This window comes from Octopus bimaculoides, chromosome 5, assembly GCF_001194135.2.
Source record: "Octopus bimaculoides isolate UCB-OBI-ISO-001 chromosome 5, ASM119413v2, whole genome shotgun sequence".
Taxonomy (NCBI): domain Eukaryota; kingdom Metazoa; phylum Mollusca; class Cephalopoda; order Octopoda; family Octopodidae; genus Octopus; species Octopus bimaculoides.
The window spans coordinates 22405512-22425593 of record NC_068985.1 but is presented as its reverse complement, the minus strand read 5'-3'; the positions used below and the strand labels follow the sequence as shown (position 1 = coordinate 22425593).

Here is a 20082-nt window from a genome sequence, read left to right as displayed (position 1 = left end):
ATCCAGCTATAGAAACTGCCAAATCAGATTGGAGCCTGGTGTAGCCACCTGGTTCACCAGTCTTCAGTCAAATCGTCCAACCCATGCAAGCATGGAAAGCGGATGTTAAACGATGATGATGATGATGTTTACATGAACGTTATCTTTGGATTTTATGGAAAAGGACATGAAGTTTATTGGGAAAAAAAACAGAAAAGAAAAAAAATGTTCAAAAATCAGCAGTTTAATAAATGAAACTTTCTTTTACTCCATTCTGTATTGTAAATCTATTTAATTTCAGGTTTGTCTTCATCATGGGAACATCTATGGCATATAGTTTTCGAAGCATGATGCGGAAAGAGCTTAAAAAACAGACAATTATAGCAAAGATAGTTTGGAGAACAGTTGTGTTGTTTTTCTTTGGCATAATAATCAACACTATTAACAAACCGAGTAAGTTTTATTTACTTAATAATACTTCTGTTTTTATACAATTAATTGTTATCAGCTTAATTTTTTTATTTAATCTACAATTTTTTTTTTTTACATTATATTCTATATTATTTCCAGATTAAGATTCATTAGGTGTTTGATTAAAAAAGTTCATTTAATCTGGTTTGTTATTAACATTTCCTATCTATTCAGTGTTGTAGGATCTTACTTTTGAAAAATGTTTTGTTCAGTGTAAAGACATGTTCAGTAGATTCAAAGTATTGTACCATTTTTAATAAGCTGATTAACATTGGTTAAATTAAAGTTTTAAATGTTTGGGCATCATAGAAATTCCATGATGACAGATCAAGTTCTGAAGAGTATAGATTACATTGTTCTCATTTGTTATAGTCTAATTATAGCTGTTGTTTGAACTATTGTACAAAGTAACTAGTTAACAATGGCTGTTAACATTTAGTTACCATTTTTCAGAACTGCTCCTGCAAAGTATCTTCTTATGAATTTTGGTTGTTGTTGGCACTCCGTCGCTTACGACGTCGAGGGTTCCTGTTGATCCGATCAACGGAACAGCCTGCTCGTGAAATTAACGTGCAAGTGGCTGAGCACTCCACAGACATGTGTACCCTAAACGTAGTTCTTGGGGAGATTCAGCGTGACACAGTGTGACAAGGCTGACCCTTTGAATTACAGGCACAACGGAAACAGGAAGTAAGAGTGAGAGAAAGTTGTGGTGGAAGAGTACAGCAGGGTTCGCCACCATCCCCTGCCGGAGCCTCGTGGAGCTTTAGGTGTTTTCGCTCAATAAACACTCACAACGCCCGGTCTGGGAATCGAAACCGCGATCCTATGACCGCGAGTCCGCTGCCCTAACCACTGGGCCATTGCACCTCCTTCTTCTTATGAAATACTGTACTTAACTACTTGTTTATTGTAATAAATATGCAATTGAGATAGAAGGCAAGTAATTTCTAAATGGTGCTGAAAAGAGGATTCACTTCATATATGACAGATATATGTGCCTAGGTGTGTTCTGAAAGGGCTTCAATCTAGAACTATGTAATGTTTTTGGTAGGAAAATGAAGCAAAGTACAGAGTTGTACTTGTTTTATTTGAAAGCTGTAATGAATTTTGAAGAAGTGTCATGGAGCAAATCTTTTTGAGAATAGGGACAAATGAAAATTAAACTTCAGTGAGTTTGATCTGGTCATACCAAACTTTGATTGATAAAGTAGGGAAGGATATGACAAATTGGGATAAAGATATTTTGAGCTATTTGTGTAGAGCCCCCTATTTACTGTATCATCCTTATTTTTCTGCTACCCTGTACTACCTGACCTCGATTCCCCCACTCACTCCTGGCACCCTTTCCATCTTCATTTCTCCTCACCTTATATCTTAAAGGTCCATGCTGACCCTTATCATGTATATCACTTTCCAACTCTACTCTCCTTCTAAAATGTGAGTAATCATACAGCTTCTCTACAGCAAAAGGTCTTTTTGTCTCATACTTTATCCCTTTCTACTCTTTATTCTCCTAGCATCTGTATTCTTCTCTCAGCCAAGAGGTCCTTGTCTTGAGGAATAGATGGTGCTAGTACCATATTACAAAGCACTCGTGTTGGCATCACATAATAGTGTCTGTGCTTGTACCATGTAAAACCACCTGTTCCACGTAAAAGCACCCATACTGATGCAATGTGAAAAGCACTCAGTACACTCTGAAATGGTTGGCATTAGGAAGGGCATCCAACCATAGAAGCCATACCAAAATAAACAACTGGATCCTGGGCAGTTCTCCATCTGGCTAGCTCCTGTCATACTGTCCAACCCATACCAGCATGGAAAATAGACGTCAAATGATGATGATATAATAATTAACAATAATGATAGTCATAATATTAATGATGACAATATCATGATGTTGATAATGTTATTGATGATGATTGTGATATAAAGTTAATTATAGGGCCTGTTTTTTTGTTCAGTAGGTATTGTTATAATGCTGATTATTAATTTTGTTTTTCTTTTCTCCAGATATTGAATTGAAAGATATCCGTATTCCTGGAGTGCTTCAACGCATTGCTGTAACTTACTTTATTGTATCTGTAACACATATGTTTTCTGCCCGACCAGCAGACAGCCATCAAGTAAATTATTTGAATTATCAACAGTTTATAAGCTATAATTATTTCATTTCTGTTATTTGTACATAAAATTGATGTAATGTTTCTCACCTTATTTGATTTTTTAAGACTTTTTTTTACATTTAGCCACTGTCAAACACCATGTAAAAATTGTTTTTAAATGTACATTAAATGACTTAATTTTAAAATTTGTCATTTGCCATCAAAATGTAGATCACTATAATTAAAGTGGAGATATTTTTGTTTATACTTCAGTTTCTGATTTGGTGACATCAGAACTGATTAAAGCCTTGTGAGTGGATTTTGTAGACAGAAACTGTTACTATTTTTCATGGTAAAATATTTTGTTTTCAAATGCCAGTTGAGTTTATGGAGTTAGAAGAGACTAGGAAGTAAATATTCAAAGTCAACATTTAATTATGAACTCAATTTTTTTTTATTATATATTTTCCAACAGAGGTAACTGCTAGCTAAATCTCTTTTTCTCCCACTTGTTATTATACTCTCATTTCAACTACTCCCAGCACTAATTAAGTTATCTAATGAGGACATGCAAAGGTCATAAACACTACCCGCTCTTCCACAGAACAACTAAAAATAATAATTTGTGTGTGTGTGTAAGGTGAGGTGTCTACCACTTGTTAGCCTTTTAAGTAGTTTATGGATTTCATTTCATGACTTTACCACTGCTAATTGTTCTTGTATATTGAACGCATTTAAAGTCTTGATTTCTTCCTAATTTTCATCTTTATTGTGTTTATGCTGAGTACACCATACTGATTTCATATCAGCTTTCTTTGTACTTATCAAGCAAGGCTCATTCCCAGATGTCGCTAAGATTTCATATCCTTTATTGTTAACTGTTCTCTTAGTCTATATTTAAGTCTAAGAAAGAAAAAGAAAATTTAGAATTTGTCATTGAAATTAAATGAACTACTTGTCATTAAGAAACATTGCATTCTGACATTTGGAATAAATTTAATACGGTTATTAATATCATTTATATATCATGAAAAAAATTTAATATATAATAGGAGGATGATGATGAATACCATACATGTGTATTTTGGCCAGCCTGTATAATTTTGTGTTTTATGTTATAACTAATATATGTGAAAGCACGTGGCTTAGTGGTTAGAGCATCGGGCTCACAATCATGAGGTAGTGAGTTCGATTTCCAGACCAGGCTATGTGTTGTGTTCTTGAGCAAGACACTTTATTTCATGTTGCTCCAGTTCATTCATCTGTAAAAATGAGTTGTGACATCACTGGTGCCAAGTTGTATCGGCCCTTGCCTTTCCCTTCGATAACATTGGTGGTATGGAGAGGGGAGGCTGGTATGCATGGGTGACTGCTGGTCTTCCATAAACAACCTTGCCCAGACTTGTACCTCAGCAAGGGAACTTCCTAGGTTAATCCCATGGTCATTCATGACCAAAGGGGGTCTTTACTTTTATAGCTAAAATATCTGATAATGCATTATGAAAACAATTTTCTTTAATATATAGATATATGATTTTTTTTTAAATATTTCAGTTTGTTTGGTGGAGTCCAATCCAAGATCTTGTTAATTATTGGCTTGACTGGGTTGTTGCGTTAAGTCTACTGATTATCTATCTTTGTGTGACATTCTGTTTACCAGTACCGGGCTGTCCAACGTAAGTTTAACTTAAAGAAATTCTTTTGACTTGTTCCATAAAACTGTGTTCATAAGAAGAGATTGTTGTAGTTTATGTAGTTCAGTATCTGAATTAGATGACTAATATTAATACAATATTTTTAGAAATAATTTTGTTATATATAAAATGTTAAAATTCATTTACAAATCTGGCTTGAATATGAAGACTCTTCATAGATATTGATTAATAACTGGGAATTAAAGTAACTTAATTGTTTGGTCTTCACATGAGTTGGTGTTGTTACTAGCACTATGAAAGTATTTTGTGATTTTTTTTTTTTATACATTTCTCCATATTATTTAATTCTATATCAAGGATTAAAGCATCAAATAGAAATTGAAGTGAAATAACAATTATACATATTAATTAGTTACGCCATCTTTTCAAGAATATTTTCAAAATTTTTTGGCAGAAATATTGGCAGAAAAAGTAATCAGACTGTTACTTCAGATATTAATCAAGTTGATTCTTGCATCAGTGTTTTAAATGAATCTATATCTTACAGGGTGATTTATATTTGTTCATCCTTTGTTGAATACATGTTCTTTACTATTTTTTAAAAAATTTTATGCAGTGGTTACCTAGGTCCTGGTGGAATAAGTGATGATGGTAAATACAAGAATTGTACAGGTGGTGCAGCTGGCTATATTGATAGAACAGTGTTTGGAAGTTCACACATGTATCAAAGAGGAACATTTATGGTATTTCTGTATTTCTCTACTATTATCAACATACACAATTCCTAATATTTTACATCTAGTCATACATTTAGATTGGACTGATATTCACCAGTGACCACCTCTCCACTTCACCCCCTATGTTTACCATTCACTAATTCATTTCTATTTCCATCTCTATTCATCTGCTATTCACCTACCCATCCACCCTATCCAATCCTCCAGACCACGTTCACCTTCCTGTAACTTGAGGGTATGCCATGATACCACTACCATTTTCTCTCCTTTTCCAACTGGGATAACCATGTATGTCCTCTACAGCATAACACCTGTTTCTATCCCTCTGTCACACTTCTCACTACCTGGCACAAAGCCACCTCCCTCAATACTACACACCCAACCTTAGTTGGGGAGGGAGTTTTGCCTTAAAGTTATTAGATGACCTCACCAGTGTTAGTACCAGAAAAAGGATCCAGGACACTGTGAAATGGTTGGTATTAGCACATCCAACCATGGAAACCATGCCAAAACAGACATTAAAGCTTGATGTAGCCCTCTGATTTGTTTGCTCTACTGAAATTGTTCAGCTTGTGCCAGCGCTGCAAACAGACATTAGATAACGATGATGATGTTGATAAGACTCACTTCCATGCCTCTTTACAGAATCACAAAGTGCAAGTGTACCCATATCCTACTACACACACTTCTCTCCTGCTATGTCTCAGTTTTCTCTGATATACTGCTTTGCAATCTTGAACACCTCATGCCTTCAGATCTCTTGCCATAGAACATTGAAAAACCTGTTGTTTTATTGGGTGGGAGGGTCCTGCTTCTCCCCTTCTTAAATAGAGCTATCTCCAAGCTTCTCTTCTAGCTACCTGGTAAAGTTCTCTGTTGTTCCCATTCTTACAAATCTTCCAGCCTGACTCTTCACTTTTATGGTTCTGACTACTTCCCTGTTCCATCACCATGCTGCCCTTGGTCTGGCTGGAATTTTCCACCAGTTACAGATTCTCTAACACTCTGACTGATTGAAGGATATTTAATCTTCTATATCTTCCTTTTCCAGATTGATTTGTGTCTCTCAATCTTTCTAGCTCTATGAATGTATAGTTGTAAATGTTGCCATACAAGTAGTGTCATCCATTTCTAACATTCTGTGAGAACATATCTGGTCGTGGGTTTATATTACCTTACTTGACAGTAGATGAGGATTGACAACAGGAAGGGCATCTGGCTGTAGAAAATCTGCTTCAATGAATCCATCTGACCCATGCAATCATGGGAAAGTAGACATTAAAATGTTGCTGATGATGATATGGCTGAAGAAAATACTAGTACAGTAGGGTGTCACATATGTAATTTAATGAGTTGAAAACTTCTGTCAGCTTAAATTATCCAAACGATTGTATGTTTTTAAAATCCTAAGAAAAAAAACCAGTCCAACAAAGGAGATAATTCCAATAAAACATTTTTGTGAGGACTCTTTTCAATTTACTACATTACATATATATGGTTTTAACTTATTTGATTACTTTCTCCATTGGATACTGGACATCATATTCCACTAAATTTTTCTCTAAAAATACCTGGGTCTCTTTCAATTTTTAAATCTTTCACTTGAATTCAGATTGGTCAATTTCTTCTCATTTTTCCCCTCATTGTTTGTAAATTCTAAATTCTTGTTTTGTGAACTAATAATCTAATAAGTTCATTTAAGAGCTTTTGTTTGTACTAGTTTTTTCTCCTTTAGTATTGACTCTCAGCTTTCTAATACATAGATTTTACCACATTAATGCATTACTTTGATATTGATCATCATTGTTTAATGTTCACTTTTCCATGCTTGCATGGGTTTGAGAAAGTTTATTGAAGCAGATTTTCTATCGTCAGATTTCTATCCTATTGCCAGGAGGCCTTACCTAGTTCCTAGTAAAGCAAGTTTCCCGGTAGCCAAGCATGTTTTCCCAAAATAGTAGAAATGAAATGATATTCATTTACAACAATCACAATATCAAAACAAGGTGACACACACACAAACAGGCTTCTTTCGGTTTCCATTTACCAAATCCATTCCCAAGGCTTTGGTAGGCATGAGACATAGTAGAAGACAGTTGCTCAAGGTGCCACACAGTAGGACTGAACCTGAAACCATGTGTTTGGGAAGCAAACTTCAAAACTATACAGCTATGCATGCACCTAGACACTCATCATATTTTTTTATATTTAAATTAGATTTACTATTGTAAAGCAGACGTTAAACAAACACAACGATGATGATGATGATATTGTATAAAATATTATTGTTTTTCTACAGTAGCTTACTTACCTGTCTTACTAAAGACATTAGAAATATAAATTTCATTAAACAATTTTTTTTTTATTTGTTCAAAAGATTTTGACCATCTCTTTTGACAGACTTCAATAAAAAATATTTAAATAATTTTAAAATAATCTTAAGATTTTAGCTTTGATATTCTTTCTTCATATTTTTTACTGTCTAAATTATTCCAATTTGGACAATTGAATTCCAGTTATGTCCACAAAACACAATTAAGCATACTCAGCTCTAGTTTATTCTTAATAGGAGATGTATCATACTCATGAACCATTTGATCCAGAAGGACTTCTTGGCACCCTTACAACATGTGTTATTTGTTTCCTTGGATTACAGGTTTGTATCAGTTTATGATTAAAAGATATTTTATTTATTTATTGTAATGCACTGTTAGGAAAATGATATCTGTAGTAATATCTACATCAATCAATCTCTATTACCTCTTGTCTCTAAACATCTTGTTGACTCTCTTGACATATCTAACCTTCCTTCACTACCAAATGAGATAAATTTTTAACTCTTTTAATAATAACCTGGGGCCACTTTTAGTTCTATGAAATGAAACAGGATTTTTTTTTAGTGTCTGGAATATGTTATGTTTCAAACAGTAGCCTGATATGTTATTTTACTAAACACCACCAAATTCTTGGTTATTTTCAAAACTGATTCAAAAACACAAGTTGTTTATCTCATTAGAAATATAACTAAGAGTTCAATCAGTATTATATCCACTTCTTTATGATCCTGTAGCTGCTGCTTCATGAATTTTTCATTTATAGTAGTAAGTCAAATCACTGTTAGTTCTCTGACAAATGCCTATGACAGAAAGTCTACTTTATACTTGACCATCCATGTCACCTAAATAAATGGAGATGAGGTCAATATGGATAACAAGAAGAAATACATGTAACTGAATGGAAATGACACAAATATTCTGATGATACTACATAGTCCTCTGTTGTATTCTAGGCTCTTTTGTAAAGAGTCAGAGAGAAGAGATTGCATTCCTGTGGGCTAGAAATTAATGTTAGTTGGTGAGTGGCTTTATGCCAATCAGTCAAGTGGCCTTTCTTTGGATGCAGTTTTGGATTCTGTGGCTACACCAGATACAACATGTTAAATGTATGAGCAGTACACCATTGTGGTGTCACCCGAGCTTTATAGAGAGTTAGTAGTTGTTGGAGGCTGAAGTATTTTCTGGCTTTAAAAGAAAGACTAGTCATTGTGATGCAGTTTCAGCTATGTTGAAGATGTGTGTTTATCAAGAGAGATCCACAGTGTTGGGGAGGGCAGACATTTGTCATGATCTTGAGGGTTCCAGTTCAGTGCTGCTCATGTTTAGAAGGGAATGGGATACCATAATGTTTTCTAGATATGTTTTATTATTGTTTCTTTCATAATGTTGAAGCAAACAAGAAAGGAATTTGAGACAGTTTCATGATTTGATTTTTATAATTTATAGGATTTTTTTTTTCCTTTCAGGCAGGAAAAATATTTCTTATGTTTCGGATGCATTCAGAAAGAGTGAAACGATTTTTTATCTGGGGTGTTGTTATAGTGAGTTACAATTACTTTATTGATTCTACTGTTTTATTTATTCCATTCAAATAATTAGTTTCTTGTTGTGTAAAGTCCAAGCCCTTATCTAGAGCATCAAGGATTAAGTGGCTGTTAAAATAATGCTGATAATGTATTTACTATCATAAAAGTTTAATTTATGTTTATTGCTTTTATAAGGCTGCCTCTCACCATATACATGCAATATTATATATTTTGTCATGTTTTGGATTGCTCAAGATAATTCTTTCCAATTTAGACCTAACAGGTGATGAATCACTTTTTTTCTTCAGTGTAAGCACACACAGAAGTTGACATAACCATTTCAAAGTATTTTTCATCTCCATGCAAGTAAATCGTTATGATCTGAATGTTGTTGTAGTTGACATGGTGTGGTAGTTGTGAGTGAATGTCATCATTATATAAACTGTCCTTTGTTTCCAGTCTTGTGTCTTGTCATAAAGAAATATTAACCTTGCATGAAAACAGGTGAGGGTTGGTGGCAAGAAAAGCATCCAGCCACAGAAAATCTTCCTTGACAAAATTCTGTTTGACCCTGGTAAACATGGAAAAGTGGATGTTGAACTAATGATGATGATGATAGTATATATTTGTCTTCTTTGTGCTTGGTTCATACAATGATAATACACACGGAATGACAGTTTAAATGCAGAAACCGGATATTAAATGAAATGATGCAGATGGCAGAGGAGACAACATTGCCATGTTCATCTTTGTTGATGGGCTTATTGACCCCCAGGAGCAATCGATTGTAAATCCTCTCCTCAGTCTATAAATTGGTTCACAGTTCCTCATTGCAACCGACAGTTACTGATAGATGATAGACTCAGTGCTAAGAATAGATGATGGCGAGAGGAGCATGGGACATACCATATATACTTGTAACATCTGTATCATAAACATGAACAGATAATAATTATAGTCCGAAGAAATTCATTGTAAACAAAGGATATGACAAGTGTTTGTGGTAAAATAGGAGTACATTAAAGAGAGCTTGAAACCTTTTATCAATTAGTTTTTGTAAGAAAAAGGGGAATGATGAAGTTGCTAATTGATTACAAATATAATAAATATAATTTTTTTTCTGGAATCCTTTTGCAAATCCGATTCATGCATTATTTGAGCTTTGCTTGATTATTTCATTATTGCTAATTAAATATGATTTATTTAATCTGGTGGTACTCATAAAAAAGCTCCTTTTGCGGACCAGGCTATGAACCAAATAGTAAACCAAAACATAAGGGTGTAATATTGAAATCCAGTAAATCCAACCAGTAATGATTATTTCACAAGGAGAATAAAGTCGAGAGGTATGAGATGAATGTATTTATTTCACTAGTTTGATATCCATAAGATTACAATCATTTCGCAGTCAATATCATGGAAAAGTAATTTTTTAATGCCTGCACTACATTAGTGTATGTTATAAGTTACATAGTACGATTGTACATTTTACAAGCTAATACAGGTATAGAAAGCTAGCTCTTCAGATCCATAGAATATTGTGGTTACATCAATTCTTCAACTCCAATATATACATACAAAAAGTCATCTTCGAAATATTAATGTATATATCTTACTAAATCTCCTTTCTTCCCTTCTATAGAAAACCTTTTTATTAATTATTGTATTCCATACATATAGATATAAACTGGTGAAATAAATATATTCATCTCATACTTCATGACTTCATATTCTACATATATATATATATATATATATATTCATGTTTGTTTTTATGTTCAATTATAATTAAGACAATTTTACATTATTACATTTATCAATTTGTGTTGCAATATTCCTGATGTGAAACTGTGTTGAAACAGATATTGTTGTATTTCAGGATGTTTTTCTTTCCTTTTTTTTTCTGTTTTTTTTTTCATATTAATTTGATGGGTTACACTATATATTTGTAGAGTACAAATTTATTATTTTTAAACAGGGATGTTGTTGACAGTGACTCAGTTTCAGCTAGCTAAGCCATTGTCAGCAGTTCAACAATGGCTTAGCTGGCCAAAACTTTGAAGTCACTGTCAGCAACATTTTTGTTTAAGAATAATATAAATATATATATATATAAATATACACACACACACACACACATACATATCTTGTTTTGGTATTTGGCTACCACATGTTATCAGTAGGATATATACCAGGGCCAGATACACATGTGAATAACTTTAAAGAATGATCTTTTATAATGGTTTATGAATAGATTATAAACTCTGCAATTTAAAGCTGGTGTGTAGTGCAGAAACAAATGTTGTGATCGACTACTATTAAAGTTTGATATCCTCCACCCTTTTGTTATATTTCTATACTTGTGTGTGTATGTGTATTGTTACGAAGTTTCAGTGCTCGATGCAAACTTAAAATTCATTTATTGTTTCTGATAAACATCTATAAACAAGTAACAAACAAAAGAAAAATAGAAACTGTGTGTTTTATCTGACATACAAATCTTTCTATTTTATAGGGTGCTATTGCATTGGCCTTAACAGAAGCTTCACGAGATGGGGGAGTTATTCCCATCAACAAAAATCTTTGGTATGTATATATTTACTTAAACCTTTCGTTTTTACTATATCATTTTACCTCAGTTTCAGTATTTTATTGAAGAGATGTTGATTCTACAAGAAGTGTGCAACCAACCCATGAAGAAAAGTAGTAACTCTGAATTTAAAAAAAAAAAGCTGATACAGGATAGAGGAGTCTCTTTAGTCCAGTAACAGACAACCACTGATATGGGTGGTATGATAAATTACTCACAGTTCATGCTGTAGAGTAGTTGGTGCTGGGAACGGAACCTGGTTATGGAAACCATGTCAAAATTCTGACACAACAACAAAGATTGGCAATTTTCCTCAGTTATCATTTGCCTGGTGATAATGGACCATGACAAGTGGCAAGATGCTTTCAGACCTATCCAAAGAGAGAAGCTGAAAATAAGAAGTTTGTCAGTGTTCTGCATAGGCATAAGGTGCTCCAGATTGCAAAGCAAAATGTTGTTGGTGATAAGTGTATACAGTATGAAAGTGATGCACATTGCTCACACTGATGCCATGAAGAGAAAGAAGCGGTAATACTATGAGAAATTTCCGAATAAGTAAAATGCACAAGAGATGAGCTACTTCAATTAAACCTAGTTTATAAAGTTGAAAGTATCATTAAGAATATGCTGTCAGGGATAGCTGCTGTGATCCTAAAAATAGCTGCTGAAATAGGATACTACCTAGTATATCAAGTAATTCAGAGAGATGTTATCTATCAGTATCATCATCAGCTGCTACAAAAGCAAAGGAGATGCTCTTGAAAGAAGTAACTACAGAGGCATCAAATTAATGGACCAAGTTACAAAAGTAAAAGTTATTAGCACATCTAATTAGAAAGAGAATCAGTTGAGATGCAATATTGCCAGGAGAGAATACTACCAATGTTCTCTTCTTAGTGCGACAACTCCAGGTGAAGTTCTTAAAGCAGACCACTCTATCGTTCTTTGACTTTGCAGAAGGTCTCTAGAGTTCCATGGTTTGTAATCTGGTGGTTGCTAAAAAAAACTTTAAAATTCCTTTCAGAGTTTCTAAAATTGCTGGGTGGAAGTTATCCTCAGATTAGAGAGATCTGGCCTGAATTCTTGCAACAAACTCTAGTCAAAGGCCAGGTGTTAAATTTAAACTGAGTGATGGATTAAGTCTAGCACCAAACAACACTTTTTCCATCTACCCAATTACAGTCTCGAGGTTTTGGTCAACTCGATGCTATGACTAAAGATACTTGCTCCCTCATTTGTTTCAATGCTACATGGTTCTGTATATTCATTAAGACATGACAGCACCAAAAGCCTTTCTAAAATAGTGTCTAATGAAGGAATGAGTTTAACAAATTTAAAACACTTCTATTTAAACTTGTCTAATTTAATGTTGGGGGCAAGGGACTAAGTGAAAAGGGTTCTAATTTAACATCCCTACCACTGATAAGAATGACCTCAGTTAGAAAGCCAGAACAATTTTTAATATAGGTCTTCTCAATCTGAGTTGACTTGAGGCTAATCAATAACAATAAATCTGAAATTATTCTAAAGTTTTTCAGCAAGATTTCCATTTGTTTTTTAGGTCTGTCTCGTACATTTTTGCAGCAGCTTCCTTAGCTTTCTTCATGCTTGCTCTCTGTTATCTTGCAATTGATGTAGGGAACATTTGGACTGGAATACCATTTACCTGGGCAGGTAAGTCATTTCACACACAAATTTTATCTCAAAATAAAGCAAAAGTTACTATAATAATAATAAAAAGTTTCTACATATATATATTTATATTTATATAGTATCAAAATCAAATCATACCACAATCAAATGGAAATTGTAGTTGTGGCTGACGCCAGTGCTGCCTGACTAGCTCCCATGCTGGTGGCACACAATAAGCACCATTCATGCATGGGTCATTGCCAGCACCGCCTGACTGGCTCCCATGCCGGTGGCACATAAGAAGCACCATCCAAGCGTGGTTGATGCCAGCCCCCTCACCCCGACAGGCTCCTGTGCTGGTGTCACATAAAAAGCACCCACTACACCCTTGGAGTGGTTGGCGTTAGGAAGGGCATCCAGCTGTAGAAACTTTGCCAGATGAGATTGGAGCCTGGTGCGGCCTCCTGGCTTGAGATGCCAGTGAAACCGTCCAACCCATTCCAGCATGGACAATAGACGTTAAACGATGATGATGATATATATATATATATATATATATATATATATATCTTTAAATGGTAATCATGATTCTCCCACAAGCTAATTGGTTTAGTTTTATTACACATTCTAATTGTTTGATTTAACTTAACAAATAACACTGGTCAACAAGTATTTTTCATCAAGCATATGTCAAGATGTACTTAGTGTAGTTTTTAAATGCTGTTTTCAAATATACAATTAGTTTTTTTGACATCACGTACAGTTTCCAAGATGAGAAAGTTTTTTGGTTTTAGCTCATGCATTACACATCATTAATTGGAATTTCTATATAATGCATGAGCTAAAATTGCATTGTACTCCAGTGTCTGCTTTGGCATGGTTTATACAGCTGAGTGTCCTTCCTAATGTCAACCACTTTACATGCCACCAGCACTACTGAGATCACCATGTAGTTTGCAAATTAACAAACCCAGAAGGTCCTTCTGATCATTTGGTAGTCTCGCTTGTGGGGCGTAGGCTGAGATAATTGTAGCTGTGCTGTTCTGTAAAGGCACATGGCTCTGTGGTTAGAGCGTCGAGCTTACGATCGTGAGGTTGTGTGTTCGAATCCCAGACTGGGCTGCATGTTGTGTTCTTGAGCAAGACACTTTATTTCACGTTGCTCCAATTCACTCAGCTGTAGAAATGAGTTGCAACGTCACAGGTGCCAAGCTGTATCAGCCCCTTGCCTTTCCCTTGGATAACACTGGTGGCATGAAGAGGGGAGGCCGATATGTATGGGTGACTGCTGGTCTTCCATAAACAACCTTGCTCGGACTTGTGCCTTGGAGGGTAACTTTCTAGGTGCAATCCCATGGTCAGTCATGACCGAAGGGGGTCTCAGCTATTCTTCAGGACTAGCCTGAGCTTAAGCACTCTATCGCACACCCTAACATCCTCTATGACTTTATCCACCCATTTCTCCTCAAGGAGTATGCCTACTCCATCCATGTTACCTTGCCAGAAAATTTTATACCTATGTACCTTGCCTGTGAGGACCCTAGCTGAAGCTCCTCTCCATCTTACCTCTTGTATGCAGAATACCTTGACCCATCTCTTCTCTGAATTTGGAGAACATAATTCAATATAACAAGATAATAATACTTATTGGTGTGGGGATGGAGGCACCAGAGCTGGTTAAGAAAACCTCAAATTGGATGGGTGTTTACTGTAAGCAATTTATTTCTTCAACATTCTGAGTTCAGTTGTCAACTCTGACCTCATTTCCCCATATCTTATTTCTTTATTGCCCACAAGGGGCTAGACATAGAGGGAACAAACAAGGACTGACAAAGGGATTAAGTCGATTACATCAACCCCAGTGCGTAACTGGTACTTAATTTATCGACCCCAAAAGGATGAAAGGCAAAGTTGACCTCGGCGGAATTTGAACTCAGAATGTAACGGCAGACGAAATACCGCTATGCATTTCACCCGGCGTACTAACGTTACTGCCAGCTCATTTCCCCATATGTTTGATGCCGGTACTAAATCAATTAATTATATTTCTCTTGTATAAAATTTGGTCTTGTTAAAAAAAAATGCAAGCCTTAATAGGAATCTATTACTTAAACTTACTGTAATTTTAATATTTATTTATGTATTTCTTTCTGTTGTAGGAATGAATGCTATAGTATTGTATATGGGCCACGAAGTTTTTGTTTGCAAATTCCCAGTATACTGGAAAATAGAAAGCAATCACCTATCTCATTACCTAATGAATTTATGGGGTGCAGCATTCTGGTTTATAATTGCTGCTTTTATGCATTACAAAGAACTATATTTCTCAGTCTAATCATGTTGGAACAATTCCTAGACATTTGATCCAAACTATATGAAGTGAGCTGATTTAATTTTTGTTTTTGTCTATTATTTTCTTTATTCTATAAAATACGCCATCTTGATCTAAAAACTTCTATATAATATGTGCATATTTTGTGTACTATGCAAATAATTAAAAGAATAATTATTTTAGAGTATCTTTTGTAGAATATGAAAAAAAAAATCCATTTTCAAGTGCTTTTTCTATTTAAAAAAAATTCTAAAAATAAACAAATTCAGAAAAATTCAAATTACAAAAGATATTTTTTCATCAAATAATTTTTTAAAAATCATAAAACTATATTTGTTAGGCTTTCTTTCCTATACAAATATTGAATGTTTTATAATCATGCTATCATTGCATAAAATTATAATCTAAATGCCATATTGTATATAAGAACATCAGTAATTTTTAATTTGAAATATATTACTAAAAAGATTCTTCCAAGTGAGATCAGATTAAGTCCAAAGTTCACTATATTTAGATTTATGACATTGTGATGTGATGATTTTTATTTAAATCAGAAGAAAGATTGTCAACTTACTGATTAAACAAGCTTTGTGATGAATGTCACAATATAGTAACTATCAGACTAATTACTTGATTATTCTTCTGCTGCAGTGTTCAAGTTAATTTCCTCAGATGAACATATAGCTGTTTTATGACTAAGGTATTTTTTTAAACAATACACTAGGACTATTTTAATGAGTTTTAAGTTCAAATCCTGCCCTGGTTGACTTTGCCTTTCATCAATCCAGGAGTGAAAAGAAACAGAAAATCTAAGTGCCAAACAAGAAACAAAATTAATAGAATTGACTATACTCTTAAATGTGCTGCCCTAGCATTACCTTAGACTAATGGCTGAAACCTGTAAAAGAATAGGAACATTTCAGTTTTTCAATTATCAGTAATATTTACTGTTCTAACTATAAACATGAACTCAAACTCTAACCTAGAATCAGCTGTTACTTTATATATTTGATTGATTGGTCTCTCTTAGAAAAATTATGGTAATATTTTTTATTACACCTAACATAGTACTGCATGTATCCATCATCATTCCAGTTTCATCTTGGGAGGATTTGAGTCCAACACTTGAAAGTTTTAAAAAAAAACATTCACTTATAGTATAACCATAAAGCTCCTTGCTGTTGTAGCGAGGAGCTTTAACGCAAATGATTTTTATTTACTCTTAGATGCACTATTTTAGATTTAAAGATACAAACCAATGAATTTTTTGGCCAATGACTTGCTACTTTTTTTTCAAAACAATAATTCTGATGTATAAAATACATATTTCACTTAAACTTAAGTTTGATGTTTAAACTTAATTTGTCACAACAGTTCACTTGTGTTAAAAAATATATCTGAAAATTAGATTAGTTATTATTCAAAACAGGACAACTGGTCTATCATTGATTGCATCTTAAATACTTTACCTGTGATATATAAACTGAAATATTTATTTTTTATGTCTTCTCTTGAACACAAGGTTAAATACTTGTGCTCTTTTCTCAATTTGATTTATTACTAGGGCAAATTCTTTGTAAAAATTAATCAATTATTAAGTGCTTTGGAGATGTAACTGGTTTATATCACACAAATACTCAGTTATTATTATTATTATTAATGGGACTAAAAGTTTTAAACTTTATTTAAGCATCTGTTGCTTATGACATCCTTATATCATTTTCATGTTTACCCAGCTGTGCATGGAACTGTTACAATTTTTGCATATTAAAATATGATCAATTTTTATATCAAATGTTTGAGTCTTCATTTAAAAAATTTTTTATTTATTTATTTACTTTTGTAAATGTTTACTTCGATTATTGGAACTTAGCAGCTGTCCAGTTGATTATTTTTTTTAACCATATTATATATTATATCATTTATATATCAATCTTAAAGTTTGATTATATTGCTTGTTGATATTTGAAGAATTCCCTTTCTACTGCCTCAAAATACTTTTATTTCCCACGTTTTCAAAACTAGTATTGTGTTTATCAAAAATGACAATGTGACATTTTTACAAAAAAAAAAAATAGGCGTAGGAGTGGCTGTGTGGTAAGTAGCTTGCTTACAAACCACATGGTCCCGGGTTCAGTCCCACTGCATGGCATCTTGGGCAAGTGTCTTCTACTATAGCCTCGGGCCGACCAAAGCCTTGTGAGTGGATTTGGTAGACGGAAACTGAAAGAAGCCTGTCGTATATATGTGTTTGTATGTCTGTGTTTGTCCCCCAACATCGGTTCGGCAAAAGAGACCGATAGAATAAGTACTAGGTTTCCAAAGAATAAGTCCTGGAGTCGATTTGCTCGACTAAAGGCGGTGCTCCAGCATGGCCACAGTCAGAAGACTGAAACAAGTAAAAGAGAATACTGGAAAGTTACATGTCTTTCCCCACCACTATTCTAGCATAGAATATTATGTATTACCTCAGTATTACATACATATTCCAACTTCTTTGTTCCAAACTTATGCATAACCTGGCCTCAATCTTGGACACCATCAAGCTACACAATAGCTTTCATTACATATTCAGTATTACAGCTTAATGCTTGAGTTTGAATTCAGAATGAACACTAGAATGATCATATCATCATCACTGAGCTTCCGTTGTCCATGCTGGTATGGGTTGGACAGTATGACCAGGGCTGGCAAGCTGGAAGACTGCACCAGATTCCCATCTGATTTGGCATGCTTTCTATGGTTGGATGCCTTTCCTAACACCAACCACTCCGAGGATATAATGGGTGCTTTAATGTGCCACCAGCATTTGCATGACATCAGTATCTGCCATGGCTGCTATTCCACTTGACTTAATGGGTTTTCTTGACATAATGCCAAAGGTTTCGGTCATTACCTCCATGAGACCCAAAAATAAAAATACTACACAAATAAAAAAATTATTGAATTCTTCATATTAAAAGTATAAAGATGTTGTTCATTTTAATTAAAATATAATGAAAAAAATTGCAATCTGCACAATCTGATGATTTTGGTGATAAGTAGTTAAGCAGAATAAAGAGAAGAAATAACTGAAAGACAGCTTTCTTCAGTTAGTTACACCATTACATTTTCAACTGAATTATCTTATAGTAATGATTGGAGTTGTCATATTTAAAAGAAATTTCTTATTGTCACTGCCAGTGTTTTAATTTCCATTGGTGATAAGGTAATCTCAAGACCTTCTTGCTTCTTGAAATAATGATCTGAAATTGGATATAAAACTGTGATAGAATTTTAGGTAAAAATGAATTGAATTTGCTGATAATTTCAACAAGATACTGTAAGAAATAATAATTTTCAAATGGTTCTAATAATCTTATAGTTTGAGATTAGAATTAAACTAGTGTTAATTTATGCCAAAAAAATGTTAAATACTTACTGCTTGTATTGTCTCCATCAGCTTTCCATTTAAGACGATGTAAATCTGATAGGTTGAGATTAGCACCAAGAACTAATTCTTCAATGGCAGTAATGTTAAAGTGGATGAATAAATTCTGAAAAAACAACGAAAGATAAATATAAACAGATTTTCATTGAAAATATTCAAAGATAAAATTGAAAGAAATTTCCTTCTTAATTAAAAGATGTATTCTTTCATAAGAAAGCATAATTAAATCCAAAGTCATTTCATATGAAAATTATCATTGGATTCATTGCACTTGCTAATAGTACTGTAAGGAAAATTATTTCTAGATCATTTACATAAAAGGCCCCTGTACCAGTGACATGTAAAAGACACTATACTCTGGAGAGGTTGGCATTACAAAGGGCATCCAGTTATAGAAACCAAGCTGGAGCCTGGTACAGCTCTCTGGCTTACCAGATTCCAGTCAAACTGTCTAACACATGCCTGCATGGAGAACAGATGTGAAATAATGATGATGTATTAAATTTTTATTATCACCATCATTTAGTGTCCCTTTTTCCATGCTCGAATATTTGACATAAACTGATGAGCCAGAGGATTGTGTCAAGTTCCAATGCCAGGTTTGGCATGATTTATACAACTGGATACCCTTCCTAATACCAACCACTTCAGAGTGCACTGTGTACTTTTATCATGGCACCAGCACTGGTGAGATCACCAAGTACTCACAAGGTAGGATCCCTCAACTAAGATAGGTATAGCATTGATGGATATCTATCCCCTTTCAAGGTTTGTTGACATCAAAAGGTAAAATATCAGTTAATTTTATACTGCACATATATCTAATGTCTTACATAGATTAATTTGGTCAAGCAAGAATGTAAGCTACTAACATGCCAAGACTGTAGCTTAGTTTTGATACAAATTCAATTCATAATGCCCTTAGTACTATCTTGAATATCACATTTCAGAACCCACATCCTCTTAACCATATTTCTGACCAAAATACACCCCTCATGAGTTTCAATTAAATTCTAAAATAATCATGAATTTAGACTAGTCTCATTAAACACCTGTAACTTTTTTATTTATCAACATACTAATGTAATATTTGGAACATAATTAAAGAAAGGGTTCTTAATCAATTCTATTGCATAATTTTTGTCTGAAAGTTCTCCACGTACTGGTGGGGGGTGTACTGCTAGTGTCTCTCACATGTAAATATTGGTTCAGCTTCACGAATCGTACTTGTTCATAATACTGGAAATGTATTCATCGCCAAAAGGTTCCTGATCGCTCCAGTAATT

At 33.9% G+C, this 20082-nt stretch overlaps 2 protein-coding genes across 2 annotated transcripts in view; one reads left to right on the top strand and one right to left on the bottom strand.

Moving 5' to 3' along the window:
* LOC106883086 (heparan-alpha-glucosaminide N-acetyltransferase) overlaps positions 1-18286 on the top strand; it is a 44693-nt gene extending 26407 nt beyond the window's left edge. The window contains exons 9-17 of the mRNA XM_014933978.2: positions 281-432; positions 2467-2579; positions 4113-4234; positions 4830-4956; positions 7520-7606; positions 8753-8827; positions 11328-11398; positions 12964-13076; positions 15194-18286. Coding sequence (XP_014789464.1) covers positions 281-432; positions 2467-2579; positions 4113-4234; positions 4830-4956; positions 7520-7606; positions 8753-8827; positions 11328-11398; positions 12964-13076; positions 15194-15369 — 1036 coding nt within the window. The 3' untranslated portion in view covers positions 15370-18286. The remainder of the gene's footprint in view (positions 1-280; positions 433-2466; positions 2580-4112; positions 4235-4829; positions 4957-7519; positions 7607-8752; positions 8828-11327; positions 11399-12963; positions 13077-15193) is intronic.
* Positions 18287-18322: 36 nt separating this feature from the next.
* The window catches only part of LOC106883085 (lysosomal alpha-mannosidase), a 51033-nt gene continuing 49273 nt past the window's right edge, over positions 18323-20082 (bottom strand). Inside the window, exons 25-26 of the mRNA XM_014933977.2 lie at positions 18788-18902; positions 18323-18611 (exon numbers count right to left, since the gene is read on the bottom strand). Coding sequence (XP_014789463.1) covers positions 18520-18611; positions 18788-18902 — 207 coding nt within the window. The 3' untranslated portion in view covers positions 18323-18519. The remainder of the gene's footprint in view (positions 18612-18787; positions 18903-20082) is intronic.